The 20,476-nt window shown below is 44.5% G+C and overlaps 1 protein-coding gene across 5 annotated transcripts in view; it reads left to right on the forward strand.

The window, feature by feature from the left end:
• Positions 1–20,476, forward strand: part of YPEL2 (yippee like 2) — a 65,676-nt gene that overhangs the window by 37,539 nt on the left and 7,661 nt on the right. For all 5 annotated transcript variants that reach the window (XM_023553530.2, XM_064271304.1, XM_064271303.1 and 2 more), the window contains 2 exons: positions 18,229–18,272; positions 18,936–19,044. In XM_023553530.2, the coding sequence (XP_023409298.1) occupies positions 18,229–18,272; positions 18,936–19,044 (153 nt within the window). The remainder of the gene's footprint in view (positions 1–18,228; positions 18,273–18,935; positions 19,045–20,476) is intronic.

The raw sequence follows: 20,476 nt of genomic DNA on the forward strand, positions 1-20,476 counted from the left end.
CCAGTGGCAAACAGATGTGTGCTTTGCCCTCACCGAGCTTGTACCCAGTATCCTTTGGTTGCTAGACGGATTCACCTAGGAGACCTGAGGACAGAGGAGGTGAGTAAAAGCAAACTTTGTGGAACTCCTGCAACTCAAAGTCCCCATATTTCTTGATCTTCCTCCCCTCAGCAGGAGAAAGAAAAAAGCAAAGCATATCTGTGGGGGAGGAGAGCTCCTCCCTGTCTGTCTGGTTCTCTGTAAAAACCACAGGCCAGTCTGCCCTGGGCACTGTGGGGGTAGGTGCTGGGTAAATACAGGAGGAAGGAAAGCGATAAGATAAAGTCTGACAAATCTGGGTCACCAGGCTGTTGCCAGGTACCTGTGTGACTGGTCACCTTGAAAGTGACAAGACTGAGGATGGATTTTTGTTCAGGGTCCAGACTGGCTGACTCCTCATGCCTTTGTTTATTTATTCAATAAACATTTATTGAGCACCATTATGCACCAGGCCTTGTGCTAGGTGTTTCAGGCCCCTGTGTGTCTCTGACAGGCAAAATCTCCTCCTGAATCCCACGCCTGTCAAAAACCAAACCAAACCCACTGCTGTTGAGTGGATTCTGACTGATAGTGACCCAGGCCTGTAACCAGTGCTAAAAAAAGAAATGACATCATTCAAAAGCGAGTTGGTCCACTAATTTCCAGAGGAGGGGTAGCCAGGCCCTTTGTGGAAGGGAGGGGCTGTTTGGAGTCTTGATTCCCTCCCTGTTCCTTAGGTTAAATTGGTTTGAACACTTTCTTTAAGGCCAGATAGTAAATATTTTAGGCTTTGCTGGCAGTAGTGTCTCTGTCCCAATTACTCAACTCTGCAGCCATAGAGAATATGTAAACAAATGAGCATGGCTATGTCCCAGTAAAACTTTATTTACAAAACAGGTGAAGGGCCAGATTTGGCCCAGCGGTGGTGGTTGCTGACCCCTGGGCTATATGATTAGAAGGATTGTTGTGAAATGGGTGTTGGAGAAATAGGTTTGTGTGATTTCAGGAGGAGATGCCATTTAGAACCTCAGATCAGCTTGGTAGCTGTATCTTGGATGGATGGTGTAAGGGTTGAGGCACCGTGCTAATTGACAAGGTCTAATGGGCATTCTGGTGTCAATTAGCTGCACAAAGAATTCCACACCACAACCCAGACTTGTAGCATCAACCTCAGCCATCCAGCACGCAGTTTCCCACCATAGGTTACAAGGTAGCCAAGCAAGACAGTGTGGATGGTTTCATACGATCTCATCACTCTAATGGGAGAACATCTTGGGGCCTGAAAGGAGAGTCAGTGGCACCATTTTAAAAGCCCTGAAGGGGAGGAGTCACGCTCCTTCTGCCTGGCCGTGCCACTAAATTTTCTGTGTGACCCTGGACAAGTCACTTAACCTCTTATTGAGCATATATTGGCACTGGGGGTACAGGAACAGACACAACGATATCCTTGTCCTTAAGCAGCTTACAATCTAGTGAGTGAGACGGCAGGTAAATTATTATAAGATGTAGTGAAACACAGACTTTGAGTAGGAGGTTGTCCCTCCTGTCCATGGGATACTCTGGGGGCAGAGAGCAGGATGAGTGTTTACTAAGTGAGCAAGAAAAAGGAGTTCATTCTGAGCAGAGGCAAAGGAACACTGTGGAGGAGATCAGGCCCAGGGAACCACTGGTAAGACAGATGGAAAGGAAGTGTGGGAGGGAAGCAGGAGGTCAGCAGGGATGGATCCCTCAACTGAGGAGTTGAGACTCAATTCTGTAGGCTGTGGGGAGCCACCCAAGGGAGTGGATAGGATTAGATTGAGATTGGACTACACTATTATAACGTGGTCTGTTTTGGAAAAATCATCATCTCTCTAGCTTCTATAAACTATATACTCATGAGCTTTGTGTGATTAGGAATGTTGATAATGTTTAGAATTTAATAAGCATCATGACATGCCAGCAGCTGTGTGTAATTACTAACCAGGCCCAGTCCCTTCCTGGCTATGCCTTCAGCTAAACAGCAGGCAGGTAAATCATTTGCAAAATAACTCTGAGAAAGGCCCTTACAAGCTCCCTGGGGCCTGGACACTCCTTACCTGACCCTCCTGGCTTCTTGAGATTTGCTGAATCATTTAAGCTTGCAATTGGAGCCCCACATGTATGGGTTTTCTGTTACTTTAAAGGGAGAACTGACAGGGCAAAGTGAAGGAGAAAAATAAGTAACTTTGCAGTCTTCATGTATTTTAGGGCCTGCCTGAGAGTGGTTGAAACTGGCATTAGAAAATGGAGATTGTTGGTTAGTGATTCCCAAAGCTGACAGCACATTAGAATCACCTGGGATACTGTATTAAAAAAAAAAAAAACTCCAGGCCCCACTCCCAGAGATTCCAGTTCAGTAGGTCTGAGTGTGGCTGACTGTAGTAAGAATGAGGGAAGCAAGTCACCGAGGGTGCATTTAAGGAGGCATCTACTTTCAGGGTTTTGTAAGTTCAGGGTCAGCACCTGAGCTTGAGCGCCTCCTTAAATTTTCTACTGTAGCTTACTGGCTTGCCTCTCCCTAGTCTCAGCCCTGCTGGGAATCAGTATTTTTAACAAGCATCCATAGGAGATTCTGATGCGGCTAGAATGATATTTGGGAACCACTGTTCTAGGACTTGGAGCCCTGGTGGCACAGTGGTGAAGTGTTTGGCTGCTAACCTAAAGCTTGGCAGGCAGTTCAAATCTACCAGCTGCTCCCTAGAAGCCCTAGGGGGCAGTTCTGCTCTGTCCTGTGGGGTCACTATGAGTCGGAATTGACTCGATGGCAACGGGTTCGGTTTTTTTTTTTTAGTTGTTTTTTTTTTTTGGTTCTAGGACAAGTGTTCTTGGTACTTGGGAAATACCTACACTTTGCTGTCCCTGCTGTCCACTACCTACCACCTAGTCCTTTCCACTAGTAGTAACTCTCTGAATACCCAAAAAGTGGTTTTGACTGACATTTGTTTGAAAAAGGAGACAGCTCTTTGGAGATCTTCTACCAATGATGATGATAGTCATCATTTTACTGAACACTTAATAAATGCCAGGCACTGTGCGGGGCACTTATCTTTGAAGTTTCACAACAACCTTGAAAGAGACATACTACATAGTCCCCATTTTCAGGTGAGGAAAGTGAGATTAAGACAGCTTGAGTTGGCCAAGGTGACCCAGCTAGGAAGTGGTAGGAACATAATTGGAATTCAGGCCTGATCCCAAAGTCCACGCCCTTAAGTGCCCTACCTTATGGCCTGTTTCTTGCTCTGAATTGGCACAGGAACCCAGCCAGACCCTCTCTTGGTCCTTCCCAGGCCGTCTGCTGGTTCCGAAACCTCTAGGTAACCCCCTGGCTGGTCCTATTCCTAGGGCCTTACATTGGGACCAAACGTGGCACCCCAGATCTCCTCTGGGGGTTCTTAATTGAGTTTTCTGGACCCATGGTAAACAGAGGAAGGAGTGAGAGGAGAGCAAGGGTGACCCTCAGCAGGGGCAGAAGAGTTATTCTTCCCTCAGCTGTTTATTGATTAACTTTCTTTCCTCCTGAAACCAGACAAGAAGAGGAGCTCAAAAGTTAGTAGCGCCCAGAAGCCCTAATTCATTTGTCTAACTGGCCCAGGGGGAGTGACCCTGTGCAGTGGACTTTCTGTTTTCAGGGCCATGTGTGCCCTAGCTCATTAGAGCAAAGTTCCCCACACGGAGGGAGAGATTCCAGCCTCGCCAGGGAGTTGATCTCCTGTGAAGCACATGCCTGCCTATTCAGTCTCTTCCTTCCTGGCCCTCTGGCTGGGCTGCAGCTGGTGTTAAGTTGCCCCAAATACCCAGTCTCCTATTTCACATCCTCAGGCAAAGATCCCACAGCCAAGGTGCCCTTTAGGCTTAGCTTTCCGACCGGCTGCTCACTAAGAGATAAGCTCCTAAGAGAAGGGGAGAGGAAGAGTGGAGAGGCAGATAAAACCTGAGCCAGACCCCTTTGTCAGTGGGCACAGTGGGTCCTGCAGCTCCCTGGTTTTCTGTTTGACTGGTCAGGCCCTGGGTAGTGACTTCCTGGCTGGCAGGCCCAAGCCTTTTATTGGCAGATGGAATTTGGCTTGGCTGGGGCACAATTATGCATATGCTTAGGCTTTACCTTAGGGTGGAAATTGGAGGCTAGAAGTTTGTAAGTGTCAAGAGACAAGGAGACTCTGTGTACTGTGTGTGGGCTGGGAGAATGCAGAGGCTCTTGAGCCAGGCTCTGTTTCTGCATAATCTGCCGTGGCCCTGCCAGACTCTCTGTCCAGACCTCTCAGAGATGTTTCATTCCTTGGGCTGGGTTGAGCAGAGACAGGAGTGCTGCTGCGAGTCAGTGGGGGGAAAAGCCAGTGGACAAAATGTTCCTAAGGCTGTACAGATCAGCCATAGTACAGGCTGGGGCCCTGGGATTTGAGATGAAGTCTCTCCCCCTTCTTTAGCCAATTCATATTCTTGAGTAACAAATGAGGTCAGTGCCTGGATGAACTGGTTTTCACTTACCTTTCTAAAGTGATAGGTGTACTTAAAATAAGAAATGGGTGTGACCAGGAAGTTTGCATAGTTAGCTTTGTCTTACTGCTTTGAGGAGTGATCATATGCTCCTGGACTCATACTCTTCATCTTTTCTCCTCTTCCCCATCACTTGCACCCAAGACAAATGTCTGGAACCTAGTTACAGGGATTCTTCTATTGTATGGAGTTAGTTGATGTCCCCCAGCAGTCTCGGGCGATTTCCCCAAGGAGTGGTCCCTGACCATGGTCCACAAAGATAACCTTGTAGGTGGGTGCAGAGTGACAGAACCCAAGAGCTGGGCGTCTCTATGTGTAAGTTGATCTTGAGTATCCAGAGACTCTATTTTAAAATGTATACAGAAAGGTAGCAATTAAATGTTTGTCTTGGATTAACCGTAGTTTCTGCATTCCCCCAGGAGCCCCAGCCTAGGGAAGATGATTAAAAATAGATCTGAGTAGCACTTCCTGCTTGGCAGATGGCTGATAGCAAATGCTAGGGCTTGCAGCTGACCTTTCCTCTCTGAAATCTGCTCTGTGTTTCCATGATGCTAATTGAATCCCTCTCAAACCTAATCAGAGACTCTTTAGTGAGCCACAGAAAACCACGGCTTGCTGTCCTGGCTGGGCTCAGTTCATGGAGCAACATGAAAGTGCTGGAATTTACATGGAAACACCCACTCTGTGGTCCAACTGGCTGGTCCGTGTTTAAAAACTAACAAATTCTGCTTTCAAAAGTGACTGCCCAGTGCTGTTAAAGATCCCACACCCTCTCCACCCCCATCAATAAGGAAAGAGGATAGCGGATAAGGAAGTGATAAGAAGACCTCATGTTTAGATGTGTGCAAGATAGACAGTGCTCACAGTCATTTCAAAACAAAGTAGGTGCCTGAGAGAGAGTCAGGAGCTTCCTGAGATTTGGGTCCCAGAAGTGGCTCTGTTGCCATCCACTGCTGCCTTTCCTCACCTATAAATTACAGATAATACTACCTACATATCCTCGTTGGTTGTTGTGAGATGTAGAAGGAAATGGTGCTTGTGACAATACTCTGAGGTGACATCAAGCTATGGAAGATACAAGCTATCATTATTTATATTATTTTATGTCACAGAACATCTAGAGACCACTGTTGACTTCTTACGTTAATCCTTTTTTCTAGCCAGCTAGATTGTAAACACCTATAGGGCAGGAACAGCTCACTGTATTCTCTGGTGCCCCGCAAGGCTTGGGACACAGCTGCTCATTAAATATTTGTTGATTTATAATCAAGAAGGCACAGTATTCCTTCATGTGAACCTATCACAAGATACTGAACCATTCCCTTATTTCTGGACATTTAGGTCCCCCCTCCTTAATTATTTACTGTCACAGACCACGTTAATGTGACACTTTCAAAAGTTTGCCCAGGAGGTGTTTTTTCTATTGCCTGATGTTTCGCAGTGTGCCAGAGGCTTTTTCCATAGACAGAGAAGGCTGAGCACCAGAGTATGTGGAAGGGATTTAAGTTTCTATGTCTCAAGGTTAAGAATCTTAAGCAAGGAATTATCAGATAAGATGGGTCAACTACTGAGTAGAAGAGACCTGTTTTTTATGCAGATAAACAGGAAGTTTGAAAACATGAGGGAAGAGGTCTAACTCTGAGTCAGAAATATTCATTTAATGTGGGAGGCGTCCATATTCTCTTGAGAATATGCACTCAAAGAATGTTGACCCTCTTAAGAGACCTTACCCAACCCCCTCATTTCACAGATGATGCAACTGCCTGCTCAGAAGATCAGGGATCTGCCCAAGAACACCATGCAAGTTAGAGTCAGATGATCAGGCCTTGCCTTATTCGGGGTGGGTAGCCTGGTTATTCTGACCCAGTTATGTTCCATTTCTGGAGGGAGTACCTAGAATCACCAGTGCCTAGTTTTCTCCACTCTGGCAAGCACGCTATGCCCAAATCCCTTTTTGACATTCATATGCCCATTACTCTTTCACAAGAGCTCCTTGCCTATGATTTCTTCAAGCCCCCACCATAAACCTTACCACCATGACCCTGTTAAGTACCATTGTCTCTTCATTAATAGTTACTTCTTGTAATTCTACTCCACAGCCAGGTCCCCTAGGGTATATGAATACAGAGGTTAAATGTGAGCATATGCTAATACATTCACTGGAGGAAAGCCCAAATGCTGGACAACTGCCACAGTGGGGAAGAACATATTCATCAACCTACTTTAGTTTGTGCAACGTGAAGCCCAATGGACTATTTAAGTAAGGGCTTGTGCTTTGATTAGCATTTCTAGGGGAGAAAAGTGTTGAAATTATTCAGGGATCACTTTCTAGTATGAAATGAAAAACCAGGTATATAAGACAGTGGTAAGCTTGATGAGAGATCTAATCCCATGTAACATATGGAAAATTTGAAGGAACCGGTGGAAGAAAGGAGGCTACCACTTCTTGAGGACCTGCTAAAGTTAGGCACTACGATATTCACTATGAGGTGAATATTTTTATCCCATTTTTGAGATGAGGAACTTGAGACCAGAGATTTGAATATATCCAAGAACAAATGGCAGAGAGAGTGTCAGAACTGAGAATTGAATCTAGTTCATCCAACTATATAATTCCTTCATTATACTAAGCTTCTAAACTGGGAGAAGTTTAACCCACAGAAGGAGACCTTGATGTGTGCAAGAGCTTTAAAACTACAACTGACATCTGAAGGATTGTCTTATATGGTGCCAAGAGATCTAAAAATGGAGCATTCAGGGAGCTCTAAGGAGACAGAGAAATTTCGGTACTGTCATATAAGGAATTTTGGTACTGTGAGAGCTATTGGCAGTAGAATGGGCTTCCTTGGTACATGGTGAATTCCCAATCCCTGACAGCGTTTAAGCAGAGGTTTGGTAGAAAAGTGGATGAGAGCCAAGAATCAGGTGAGTGATTGGACTAGATGACCTTTGAGGGTCTTTTAAATCCCAGTGGAGCCTATAAATCTATGAAATAGAAACTGAATACAGTATTTTTTCTTTTCTTTTGAGATCCTCCACTGTACTCAGACTGCAGTCAACTGCATGAGGTTCCTGCAGACTACAACGACTTAGATACTTCTCCTGCTACACGTACTCCCTGAGCTGCCTTCTGGGTTCTATGATCATTCTTTGCCATGAGGTTTAGGTGCCAAAGAAAGAAGGGATTTTAAGGGGCATCTTAGTTCTTAATTTCAGTGAAATTAGAATGATTCATTCTTCAGTGAGCTGAGAGAGCTGTTTTTAGGCTGCTACTCAGAGAACATTCCCTTGGTGGTCCTTAGTTGGCCTTAAGCATTGTAGGTTTACAAATTTAATTTTATCCATTCACTCAGGAGTGACCATGCTCAGGTGAAGGGATTTATCCTAACTCAACTCACAGGAAGCTAATTGGTAAGCCAGAATTCTAATTCATTAATTTACAGTGGAGCAGATAATCCTGAAAGCTTGTTCCATGTGTTATCTTCATGGAAGGTAAACCCACTTGAGCAAGATAATTAAATTTAGGCCGTTGCTAAGTAAATATGGAATCAGAGCAGAGGAAGTTGAATAGCCTGAGAGATTTTCATCAGTTGAGACAGCCTGATCTTCCCTTCTTCATCAAAGAGACAGGTTTTACAAGTGAACAGTTGCTCGAAAAAGCTCAGGTCTTGGAGTTAAAAGCCATAGGTTTAAGTTTTGACCTTGACTTACTAAGCATTTGAAACTGGGGAAGTTACTTAACACCTCTGGGCTTCAGTTTGCTCTTCTGTTGTTTTGGAGGTTAATGCATGTGAAAGTGCTTAGTGCATTCTGATGTTCTGTACAAGTGTCAGTTTTAGTCTGATTATGCTCAGGCTCATCTCTTTCAGGAAGTCACTCAGACAACACCCTAGTTACCCTGTTGGCACTCGCAGACTTTGGAGCCAGTCTGTTTGAGACTCTGTCATTTATTAGTTGTTTGACGTTAGGCATACTTCTTAATCTCTCTTTGCTCTACTTTCCTCTCTGTGAAATGGGGATGACGATTGTACCTGTCTCATCGGGTTATTGAGAGGAATAAATTACTTAGTTTGAATCCTGCCTGGCACGTATAGTCAGCACTACATAAGTGTGAGCCACTTATTTTAATGAGCTACCTCAATGTTCATCTATAAACTTTCCCCAATTTCACTATAGGTTGTGCCCTAACCAAGGGGCATGGTGGGCAAGTCCCACCTTTGTTGCTAGCTGTGTGGTAAGGATCAGCATGAGTCCAGTCCCCAAAGTGTGGAAATGGATCCAGTCCTCTCCTTCCCACTTCTCTATCCTCACTGTCAGCCACTCACGTGGCACAGTGTCTCTCAACCCTAGCCACCCAGAGCTGGGTCAGAGCTTACAAGTTAGACACCATCTTTCAGACTGGCTGCCCATGCAGCATTTCTCGGACCCTGACCACCCAAAGATGGGTCAGAGCTCACAAGTTAGAAGGACACCTTCTTTCATACTGCCTAACAGGCAGACGCCAGCCCCTGCTGGCTCTCACTGCCCCTGCGAGTTTGTTAATTTGTGGGAATAACTCACAGAATCTCACAGTGTGTGCCATGCTTGCAACCACAACTGTATTAGCCAAAAGGGATACAAATGAAGAGGACATGTAGGGTGAGGTCTGGGAGGGATCACAGCATGAAGCTTCCATGTCCTAAGGAGAGACATGCTATCCTCTCCCATGCATGGTCCCGGGATCCTTAGGGCTCAGGGCTCTTACCAGCCTCACCATATGGCTGTTCCTCCTGAAGCTTAGTCACCGTTGAGCCCCCAGGTCAGTCACTCAGGTGTTGGTCTGGCTAGAAAGAACTGAGAATAAAGGCTAAATTGCTTTTTACAAGGTGATTGCTTATTAGAAAATATTTTGAAAGTGATCTCCTTCATAGTTGGGTGGATTATCTAACAGGCAGGGTTCGCACGGTGTTTACCTTGCTTACCAGATTATCTGTAGTGAACAGTTTCACATTTTTTCAACACATCAAAGATTCTGCTTCTAGGTATGGCTGGTATCTGTCTCTCTCCCTACCCTACAGCACCTTCCTACAGAATCAAACCCTCTTTTGAAATTTACAATCCCTGACAGGGGTGGATGACCCAGTAAGCAAGGTAAGCACAGGTTTACTTGTGCTTACTGACTAATCTGTAGTGAACAATTTCACATGAGTTTTACCACACTAAAGACATCTTTTGTAATATAAGGACATTTTCATTTGCCAGACCCCAGTTGGTTTGAGAACAGAAGTGTAGACTGAAACATAAATCAGGAAATTTGCATTTGTTCTTTCCAGGCTTATTATCCTTTTAACTCTAGAACTCCTAGTGAATTGTTTTCAAAGGCTTGATGACTTTGAGAGAAATGTGAGCGCCAATATGTGAGCCCCTTCAGTTTTATTTTTAATATTTGAATTGCAAGGGGCCCAGCTATTAACTGCTGGCTGTGAGTGCATCCTGCTTCCGATACCTTCGGTCTCTAACTCTAAGGCCAGCCTCCCTGAGCACTCAGAAATAAGCGTTGATCAAATATGTCCAGACCTAGCGAGGGTGACACGTCAGTCTTTCTTCCGTAGAGGATGGGCTTGTCTGGTTATAGGCATCCCCCGCTCTGTATCATGCTGGGGAATGCATGTTTTCCATGCCTTACTCTGCTGTGGAGAGTGGGGAGGGAAGGCAGGATGTTGAGTGCTGGCAGCATCTGTTTTCCCACTGGCTGCATGTTTATATTGGCATCTGCTGTCCTAACCCTTTGCCACAGACTGGAGAGGCTTATCCTGCTCTAGGTTCAGAAGGGAACAATCACACTGCCTGAGCCGCATCTGGGGCCCTTAGGGTGGGAGGGGGACTTCGGGATCTGTAGCTGGGATTTGGAAGAGAGTCTGGGGAAGCTCTGGCTGGACAGCCCCTGCAGGCTAGTCATGCGGCTCCCATGTTTAAATCCTAAAAGCATGTAACAGTGTTAAAGGAAACAAACAATTATTAAATGCTTTTTATGAGCCAGGCACTGTGCTTTATATACACTCATTCATTTAATCCTCACGACATCCCTCTGGAATGGGCATTATGGTTTCCCCTTTTGTAGATAGGACCCTGAGGCTCACAGAGATGAAATAACTTGCTCAAGGTTAAACAGCTGTTAAAGGGTAGCTGGGTCTAAGGCCTCCCTGGCGCCAAAACCTGTATCCTTTCCACTGAACATCACTCTTTTTCTCTCACCATTCCCTGGGCCCGTCCCTGAAAGCAGCCCATTCCATATCTATCATTAGGACGGTGAATTTGAAAGGTCTGGCCATTAAGTGGCTTAGCTCCCCAAACCCTCCCCTCCCTTTCAGCAATAAACTGTAGCACCCAGGCCCCCTCACCACCTTTGTTTTTGCATTTCCAGGCATCATGTATGCTCCCATGCCCTTGGAATTTTATGACTCCACGCAGCAGATATTTCCTCCTCAAAGGCCAATCCCTTCCCTGCCCCTCCCTCCATCTGGTTAGGGAATGTGAGGGTGAATTGAGACCCACCAGCCTGTGTGTAGCTCACAGCTCTGTGAGGTGTGGGGCCTGTAGTATCATCGGGGCAGTTGCCTTGCCGCTAGGTAGCGTACATGGTTTTTTATCCCCTTCTCAAAGATTTCTGGATGATAGGAAATTTGTGAACCATGAACACACACAGATGGACTTGTTCTTTCCTAGTCTTTCCTGGTGACCTGTATCCCAGTGTGGAAGATGCAGAGAGTCAGGAAATTCTTCCTTTGTAATTAACCTGAGTCTCTCTTATTTCCATTTAAGTCCATTTCCCCTTGTTTTTATTGCCGAGAAGATGGAAGAAATCCCCTTCAGTCATCTTTCCTCTTAGCTAAATGTTCAATTTAAGTTGCACTTGGGTTCTAATTCTGGACGTTTTCATCATTTTCATTGTTCTTTATTATCACCCTTTCCACTTTCTCCATATGCTTCCTCAAGGGTGAAATCCAAACAGGATCCAGTGCTATTTTGCTTGGGTTTCAACTGTTTGGAATGGAGCCTGTGGCTTACTTTGACCCTAAATAGGAAACCCCACCAGGCCTAACCATGGGCAGAGAATAGAATGAAAAAGGAAGAAGGACTGACCTGATCCTTCCCTGCAGAATGTGAAATCAGTGTTGAGGTAAAGGTATTTAGCTAAAACTAAGGGCGGGGGTTTTAATAATCCTCCTTTGTGTCTCTGTGTGAATACTTCTGCTACCTTCTCTTTGAGATGCCTGAAGTACTTTAAAAGGAGTTCATGATAACCATCCCTTACAATGTATAGTGCCTGGATCCCAATGAGTTGGAACTGGGTTTGGTTTTGGTTTTTTGAGCAACTCCATAGACAGAAAGTAGATTAGTGGTTGCCAGGGGTTGGGGGTAGGGGAGAAGGGGAGTGACTGCTAATGGATACATGTTTCTTTTTGGGGTAATGAAAATGTTCTGGAATTAGATGGTGGAGGTTGCACCACTTTGTGAATATACTAAGGGCTACTGAATTGTGTACTTTAAAAGGCTGAATTTTATGATATATGAATTATATCTCAATTTAAAGAACTTCAGCTATATCTTGAGTTCCTTTATATAGTACCAGTGAGTTCCTTTATTAGCTGTATGATAAAAACAACTTCTAAAAACAACAGGAAATAGAACCTTGAAGTTTATGAACCACTTTCATACACAGTATCTCATTTATTTCTTATGTAAACACTGTGTGAGTGAGAATACTTTTTTTATTGGGCTTGTTTTACAAATTAGGCAATTGAGACTCAGAGGTGGTAAGTGGCTTGCTGAAGTTAGTAGTATAGCTAGTCTATGGCAAAGCCAGGACTCAAACCCTGACAGCCTGACTCTGAAGCCCATGCGATAACATAGCGCCTAGGACCTAGAGATTAGATAGTGGTGCTCAGTGCTTTAAGAGGGGAGGAGTCATAGAATGTTATAACTGGAAAGGATGTGGGGAGCTCCAGTTCAATCCCTCCATTTTTATGGAGACATTAAGTTGCACAGAGGGAACAACTTGGCTTTTAGCATAATAGGAGAGAAAGAGGGAGACCAGAGTCACCAAAGGAAAGAAATTGGAAGAACCAAGTAGGTTAGGGTCGATATTTTCATCTCTGTTCTCGAGGATCCTGAAAAGGCCAAAGAGGAACGTTAGGGAATGGACCTTTTTACTCTGCATGTCATTTACCTTGTTTAACTTACTGTTATCAACAGCCCTGTGATACAGGCATGGCTACCATTTACAGAATGGAAATGCTTTCTTTGTTTGTTTTTAACTAAAAGATGTGGAAGCTGAGAGAGGTTGAATAACTCTCCCAGGGTCACGTAGCTAGTAAGTTGACGTTGTGAAACCAGGGCTTGAATCTGGGTCTTCTGGTGCCAAGACCAGACCTCTTACCATACACACATATGTGGGGAGTCATCTAACCCCCAGATGTTAGGGCTGGCTGGGCAAGTGGACATCTACTCCCTCATCTCTGTGCACCTCTCTGAGGCACATGTTCAGTTGCTAATGGTCAAGCTTCCCAGTAAGAGGAATTTGCCAGGCCCTTCATGCCTGAGTCTGTTCAAGTGAATAGGACTCCAGGATCCCAGGATCCTTGTGGGCACCCTCCTGGGATGACCCTTCACGGCTTTTGACCTGGAGAGACAAAAGACTGACATCTAGGGCTTTTCCTCTCAGAAAGGGAGAGGAAAGAATGAGGGCTTGCATGCTTCAAACCGATCAGTGGTGTCTGTCACCAAAGGAAGGAACCTACTTGTTTGCTCTGTTATCCCCTCCCACAAAAAGTACGAAACAGTTTTTTAGTGGTCCTCCTGCTTTCAAAAGGAGTGGCTGCCTTCCAGACTTTCAAAGGGGCCAGAAATCAGTGGTTTTGGCTACTAAACAGGAAACTGAAAGTCCTTTCCGTTCCTTTGAGTTGTCTGGAAGGGCTGGGTCTGGAGCTGTTACTTTAAAGGACAGAAGAAAAGTTCTGTGTAGTTAAAAAAAAACAAAAAACAAAAAACCTTTCCTGGAGGCCTGAACACCAGCCTTGGTTGATACACAACATGGAAAAGAGCTGCCTTGTTGCCTGGCAGTAATGACAGCAAACAAATGTGTCTGACAGTCTGTTTGGGATCTCCTGGTCTGAAATTCTGTTTGCTTCATTCTCATTGCTTCCTTAACTTCCTTTCAGTCTCCCCACCTTCAGTACCACCCTCACCCAAGGGAGTGCCAGGCCGTGCCAGGTTGCGCCAGGCGGGGCTGGGCCTCACAGGATACGGCAACCCAGCCTGGGCTATTCTTGTCTGTGTCTCTTTGCAAGATGCCTGTTGTTCTCAGTGGCTGTTTTTCTCATCATAAATGTTGGCAGGGGCCTCAGGGTCGAAACCATGGTGGAAGAGCCTCCGGAGTTCTGCCCTAGGAAATGCAGCTGGTCCTGAGTGCCAGACTGAAGGGAACAGAGGCTCATCGACACTGTCCCTTAGGGGTACCTGAGTAGGTGTTGCCACTGGGGCAGCCCTGTTTGGGCTTGGCACTCTTGGCAGAGTGTGGGACTCTGCCAGTGTACTCTTGAAAACAGGCCTAGAGGAGCCCTGGCAGTCCTGGGAGGATACCTCTGGGCCCCTGGCTGGCTCTTTTTTTGCCACGTGCCCTGTCCCAACCCCTACTCTCTCTAGGAATTCTAATCTGTGTCAGGCTAGGAAGAGTTAGTTTTAGGCCCTGCCCTGTAGCAGACTGGAACCCCCCCAGAGCAGTGACCTCAAATTTTTAAAATCACCTACCAGTAAAATGAGGATATACTCTGAATATATTTATTGTTGTTCTTAGTTGCTGTTGACCCAATGTGCGCAGAGTAGAACTGCTCCTTATGGTTTTCAAGGCTGTGACCTTTTGGAGACAGATCACCAGGCCTGTCTTCTGAGGTACTTCTGGGTGGGTTCAAACCACCAACCTTTTGGCTCCTAGTTGAGCGTGTAACTGTTTGCACCAGCAGGGACTTCAATATTTGTATACTTATTTATATATTGCATATGTGTACTGCTATGTAATATATATAGATACATATACATTATAAACATATACAAAAAACTCAGGAAATTAAGAAGGATGAAAGATAAAATAAACTGTGATAAAATTGTTTTTAAACTTATATTATTAAAGGTATATGTGATTAAATATGCTCTTTTTTAACAAAAATATTGGTTTATCATTTTCTGATGCAGTAATTAAAAAGCGTGTCCTAAAGAGAGTGCCGTTTCAGTACTTCATTTTAACAGTTGCCCTTGCTGAAAAAGGTTCCTTACAAAGAAAGGTAGGTTCGAGTGGAAGATTAGTATCTTTGTGTTTGTGAAAGTCATGATCCTCGTTTTCCAACACATCCACCAGTTACACAGAGGTTTTTGCTGAACTTTGCTGAACTGTAGTCAAATCAGTTGTTTTTGCAAACTTTTTCAGAAAGTTATTTTACCAAGGGCTCAAATGCCTCTGAAACTCTATGAAATATCTTTAAGCAGATTAGATTAGGATGTACCTATACCTCATTGTATAGGTGTATCAATACAGTGCACAGGTAGAGGAGATTTTAGAGATGGCTTATCATTTAAAACATTTGATTGAATTAAAAAATGTTTTAAAAGTTTACATACAGTAAATTCTACTCTTTTTGGTGTATAAGTCTGAGTTTTGCAAGTATATAGTCTTGTAACCACTGCCACTATCAAGAAAACAGGATAGTTCCATGACCCTTGCTACTCTGCCCTCTTAGCCTCTGACATCCGCTGATCTCTTCTCCATCCCTACGGTTGTGCCTTATCATCAGCTAAATGGAGTCATACGGTATGTGACCTTTGGAGTCTGGCTTCTTAGCATAAGACATTTCAGATTCATCAGATTCATCCATGTTGTTATATGTATCAGTAGTTGCTTTTTATTAGAGCAGTAATACAGTGTATGAATATACCAGTTAGTTTATCCATTCACCAGTTGAGAGACATTTAGATTGTTTCCAGTTTTGGGTGATTATTAATAAAGCTGCTAAAAACTCACAGGTTTTTGTGTGAACATAGGTTTTCATTTAACCTGAGTAAATGAAACTGCCGCACTCTTCTCCAAAGTGGCTATACCATTTTGCAATGTTTGGAGTCCAGTAGTTCCACATTATTTCCGGCACTTGGTTTTGTCAGTACCCCCCCCACACACGTACATATACACACATATATACACCTTTCCCTTGAAGGAACAGATACAGTGTGTTTGTTTTTTTTGAAAATACTGCAAAATGGCATATTACTATCTGCTAATTTTTTAGTAAAAGTCTGCTAGAATGGCAAGAACATTCATCTTTTTGCAAAAGAAAAATACACCTTATTTTTACATTTTTAGGTACTTTGCTATAAGTGACTCTCTTTGTTATCTCATTATAAGAAAATGGTAAAGATCCCACTTATTTTTAGAAGACCAGCCTCACTATTGACATCATGTAGCATAAAAACAACAGTAGTCAGTATATGTCAAAAATAAAGGCAGAAGATCACCATTGTGAGTGAAAGAAGCCAGACAAAAAAGATTACATAGTCTGTGGTTCCATCTATGTAAAATTCTAGAAAATGCCAACTATAGTGACAAAGCAGTGATTACCTGTGAATGGGAAGAGAGGAAGCGAGGAGAGGAAGGAAGAATGGATTACAGAGGGGCAGGAGGAAACTTGGGGGTGGTGGATATGTCCATAATCTTGATTGTGGCGATGGTTTCACAGATGTATATTGATATCAAAACTCACCAAATTGTAGGCTATAAATATGTGTTATTTAGTATATGTCAGTTATACCTTAATAAAGCTGCTTAAAGAAAAAATGACAACAAAAGAAATCAGAGGCAACCCACTCTTGCAATAAATGTTGATTGTGTGCCAGATTCACATGCTGTGTGCTGGGGGTTCAGAGAGATTGAAGACGTGGCCTCAAGGAGCTCACAGTTTAATCGGGGAGTTGTACAAATAAACAATTTAAATGTAGGATGCTAAGTGCTAAGAAAAAGAAAACATGGTGAACAAGAAGAGTCTAGAACATTGGTGCCTGTCCTGGGAGGGGTCTGGGGAAGCTTTACGAAAGAGGGGAAGGACTTGTCAGGGGGAAGAACCTCCTCTTCAGAAGGAACAGCGTGAGCAAAATTGGTGAAATTCAAGTTCCAGGAACTGCATATGGTTCAGCCTGACTAGAACAAAGGACGCAATGAGAAAGTATAAGAGACAAAGCTGGAGAGGTTGGCAGGACCAGATTGTGAAGGGCTGTTGCTACCTTGGCTGTCCTTGATCTCTCCAAATCTATGGTCTTTGCTCCTGGGGCATCATCTCATCCAAACACTTGGCATGGACTTCTAGGTTCCAGGTTTTGAGGCTGTGAAACTCACAGCTGCTCAGTCCTGGCCTGGGAGCTCTTCTGTTCCCTAGGGATGTTTCAAGACCCAGAGGAAAGAGAGAGTTGGTTTAGATCTGAGCCTTGTGGCTATACCTGGGAGTGAAGGCTCCTGTGCTTTTGAATGTTGGAGGCAACCAATAAGCCAGCTGCCCCAAAGGCAATTTTTCCACAAGTAAAGAATTCGACCTTTCTGGCTGGCGACACTGAATGCTGAAGTCCTGTGTCTGGCAAAACGACTGTCTCATGTGCAGTGGTCTGTGCCCTGTCTGGTGCTCTCCCACCCCCTGGTCATCTGTTAACCAGTCAGCCTGGATTTTTTCAGTCACTAGAGTAACAGAGGTCATGGGAGTTGCTTGCTTGCTCATTCATTCATTCGTTCATTTTAGAGTGGTTTTTCAGAGATGACTAGGATGTTTAAATGAGGATATGATTATCAGACCGTATTAAAAATGCAGGCAGCAGTGCAGAACACGGCTGGCTCATGTCCTGTGTAACCAGAGCAGGAGAACACGGAGAAGGCCTGTGTTAATGGAAGTAGATGCCAAGGTACATGGTAAGCTGCGGCTCCCGTTTCAGCTGCTCCCTGCCACCCTTCGGCCGGAAAAGAGAAGCTCAGGTTTAAGCTAGAGTTTTAAAACGGGATTGCTGCTTAATGAGCCATTTCTGTAATCTAAAGATCAAGTTGCTTACTCTGCAAAAGGAGAGCTCCCATGCTCCCATTTAGGAGGATTGTGACTGTCATGGCACTTAAGGTCTATGAGAAGGGGAGACTAGTAAGTAAGTGAGCATTTGGTAGTTTAGTCTCGTGTTGGGGGTTCTCTGCTGCCTTCTGCAGAGCTGAACTGAAAGGGTGAGCAGAAGTGCTTTATCGGCTTCCGTGCCCTAGCCAACCTTAGGAAAGCTGTGGCCTGCACAGATGGCCCAGAACAAGTGGGACCAGGAAAGGCCAGTGTGGCTTAATTACCTCAGGTGGATTAATTATGTGAGGCGGTGCCAGGAGGGAAGAAATTTTTAATGACGTTGTGGAGTTTGGTGCTGCTTTTTTTTTTTTTTCCATATTCTTACCTGGGCTGGTCTGAGCTCTGTAGCTTTGTTTATTCTGCCTTCTCCTCCCCCCCCATGCCATCTGCCAGCTGGACTGTTAACTGGCTCAGAGCTTCCTTTTTCTGTGTCAATTCTGGAAGGTCACGGTTGTTGGTGGTTTGGGGCTGGTTTCCCGAATGGGTGGGCGAAGTGGATGTCTAACTATCGATTTGTTTTCTTGCATTTCAGTCGTTCCAAGGAAGTCAAGGACGGGCATACCTCTTTAATTCAGTGTGAGTGTCTCTGTTTTTTGGTACAAATTTTGAGGGATGGGGAAAACAACCCTGTACAGTAATGAAACAGTGGGATCTGCCTTCTCTGCCACAATGAAAAACTCCGTGGAGTATTACTCTCCCCATTTGGTAGTCAGTCACTTGTGGTAAATTTTTTGGGCAGCATCTTTGGCTAAAAATAGCATACCCACTTCCCCCAGTAGGCACATTGGAATCAGGGCAGAGACTGTACATGTTCCCATCTTCAGCTGCATTCAGTCCTCTTGATGTGGTTCTCGTTTTAACTAAGATTTGAGACCCTGTGCTTGTGGCTCTGGACTTTACAGCATGGTTGCCAGTTAGTTCCCTTAAGTCACAAGATTAAAAGCATTTGTTAGAAAAATTACATAAATTCCAAGCAAAGTCTCAACCATACAGACTTATTTTTAGTTGACCGACTGAATCAGAACTTGGAGATAGGAAATCCATTCACATGGAGACATTTCCACGTGGCTAACTTTTGGGGTTGATATTGATTTCAGCTATACACCATGCTCTTTGCAGTCTTGGTTTCCCCTGGGGCAGCCTTGTCCAGTTAATTTTTCGTGGGAAGCGCAGCTGGAATGACTAATGATGTACTCGTGACTGACTACCTGCTGTCTCTTTTTCTGTCCCTTGGCATAGAGTTAATGTGGGCTGTGGGCCTGCAGAAGAGCGAGTGTTGCTAACAGGACTGCACGCAGTTGCAGACATTTACTGTGAAAACTGCAAAACCACTCTGGGCTGGAAATATGTAAGTACTGAGGAGTCTGGTTGGTGGAAAGAGGCCTATGAAGGGAATAGCTTAGAGTCTCACACTAGAACAGTGCTTTCTTCTCCTTGCTTCCCACGGATGTGGGGTTGTCCTAGGCCAGGACAGGAAACTGAGCACAGAGAGCATATCCCAGCACACTCACTGTCTGCCATGCTCATTCTTCGGACACTCCCCTCCACCTACTCATTCCTTCGCACCTGCCCCTCAGACACACACACACACACTTCTTCCTCTGCCTTTTGATTTAATAAATAACAATAATAGCACATAGCATTTACTGACAGTTATGCACTAGGCACGCATTATTTTATTTATTCTTCAGGAAGTCCTAGAGGGTAGGTACAGTTTTTATCCCTATTACATAAATGGAGAAACCGAGGCTTAGGGAGGCTAAATAGTATGTCCAAGGTTACCTAGCCATTAAATGACCAAACCAGGTTTGGAATCAAGGTAGTAGAGTCCATGCTCTTAACCACTACACTTTGATGCCTCCAGTAAAGGTTCCTAGAACATCTGCTAGGTCCTAGGCCCTGTGCCAGGCACCATCAAACATTATCTTAATTAATCACTACCTTCAGATACAGTCATGGTTGCACTCTCCCAATTGGACAACCATTCTTTTATTCTTTAACTCAACAAAACATTTTAATGTCCTTTTAGGGCCTAGGAGAGCTGAGTAATCATTTGTCAGGGTAAGAGGAGGGAAGGGCAGGGACCTGCTGCTCTAACACTGGGGGCTGATTGTGCTGCCTCACATTGTGGTCACTACACAACTATAAACAGAGTCCCCACAGTCCCTCTGGCTAGTGGTAAAGTGACATCTGGGAAGCTGGAGTCAGTTTCCAATAGAAGTGTACTGGTGTTATTGTTACTGTTACAATTAGTTCCTTTTCAGACTGTGTATATAAACACATGCACAATATTCTTTTCTGCCCTCTCTGTCATTATGGGATATTGAAACATTAATCTTGCTGCATCTGGGAGGACAATTCATTCAATGTAAAATCTCTCAAATTTCTCATCCTCTCAGTATCTTGCCACCCAATGTGACCTGCCATTGGCTTCAGAAGGAGCCTGAAGGAATAGTAAAAACTACCACAGTGACTTTGGCAGTACCACCTTTGGGACAAAGGGGATAGATTCCATTTTTTATGTCTTCACTGAAATATTCAGGATCCAGAAGATGTGTTTTGTGATGCTGAGATGGTTTAACCACAGCCTCCCTGGTGGGCTTGGTTATTCCTTACGGGAGAAACTGACCCTGGCGCCCTCCGTCCTGCCTGAAGGCCACCTCTGGGTGATCTGGGGACCACAGTTCTGGTTGTGATTATCCAGAAATGTTCTACCCTTTCCTTCTGTTTTGTAACCTCTTGGCCATCTTATCTACTGGGGATGGGCTGGATTACAGACA

Source organism: Loxodonta africana, chromosome 18, assembly GCF_030014295.1.
Source record: "Loxodonta africana isolate mLoxAfr1 chromosome 18, mLoxAfr1.hap2, whole genome shotgun sequence".
In the NCBI taxonomy this organism is placed as follows: domain Eukaryota; kingdom Metazoa; phylum Chordata; class Mammalia; order Proboscidea; family Elephantidae; genus Loxodonta; species Loxodonta africana.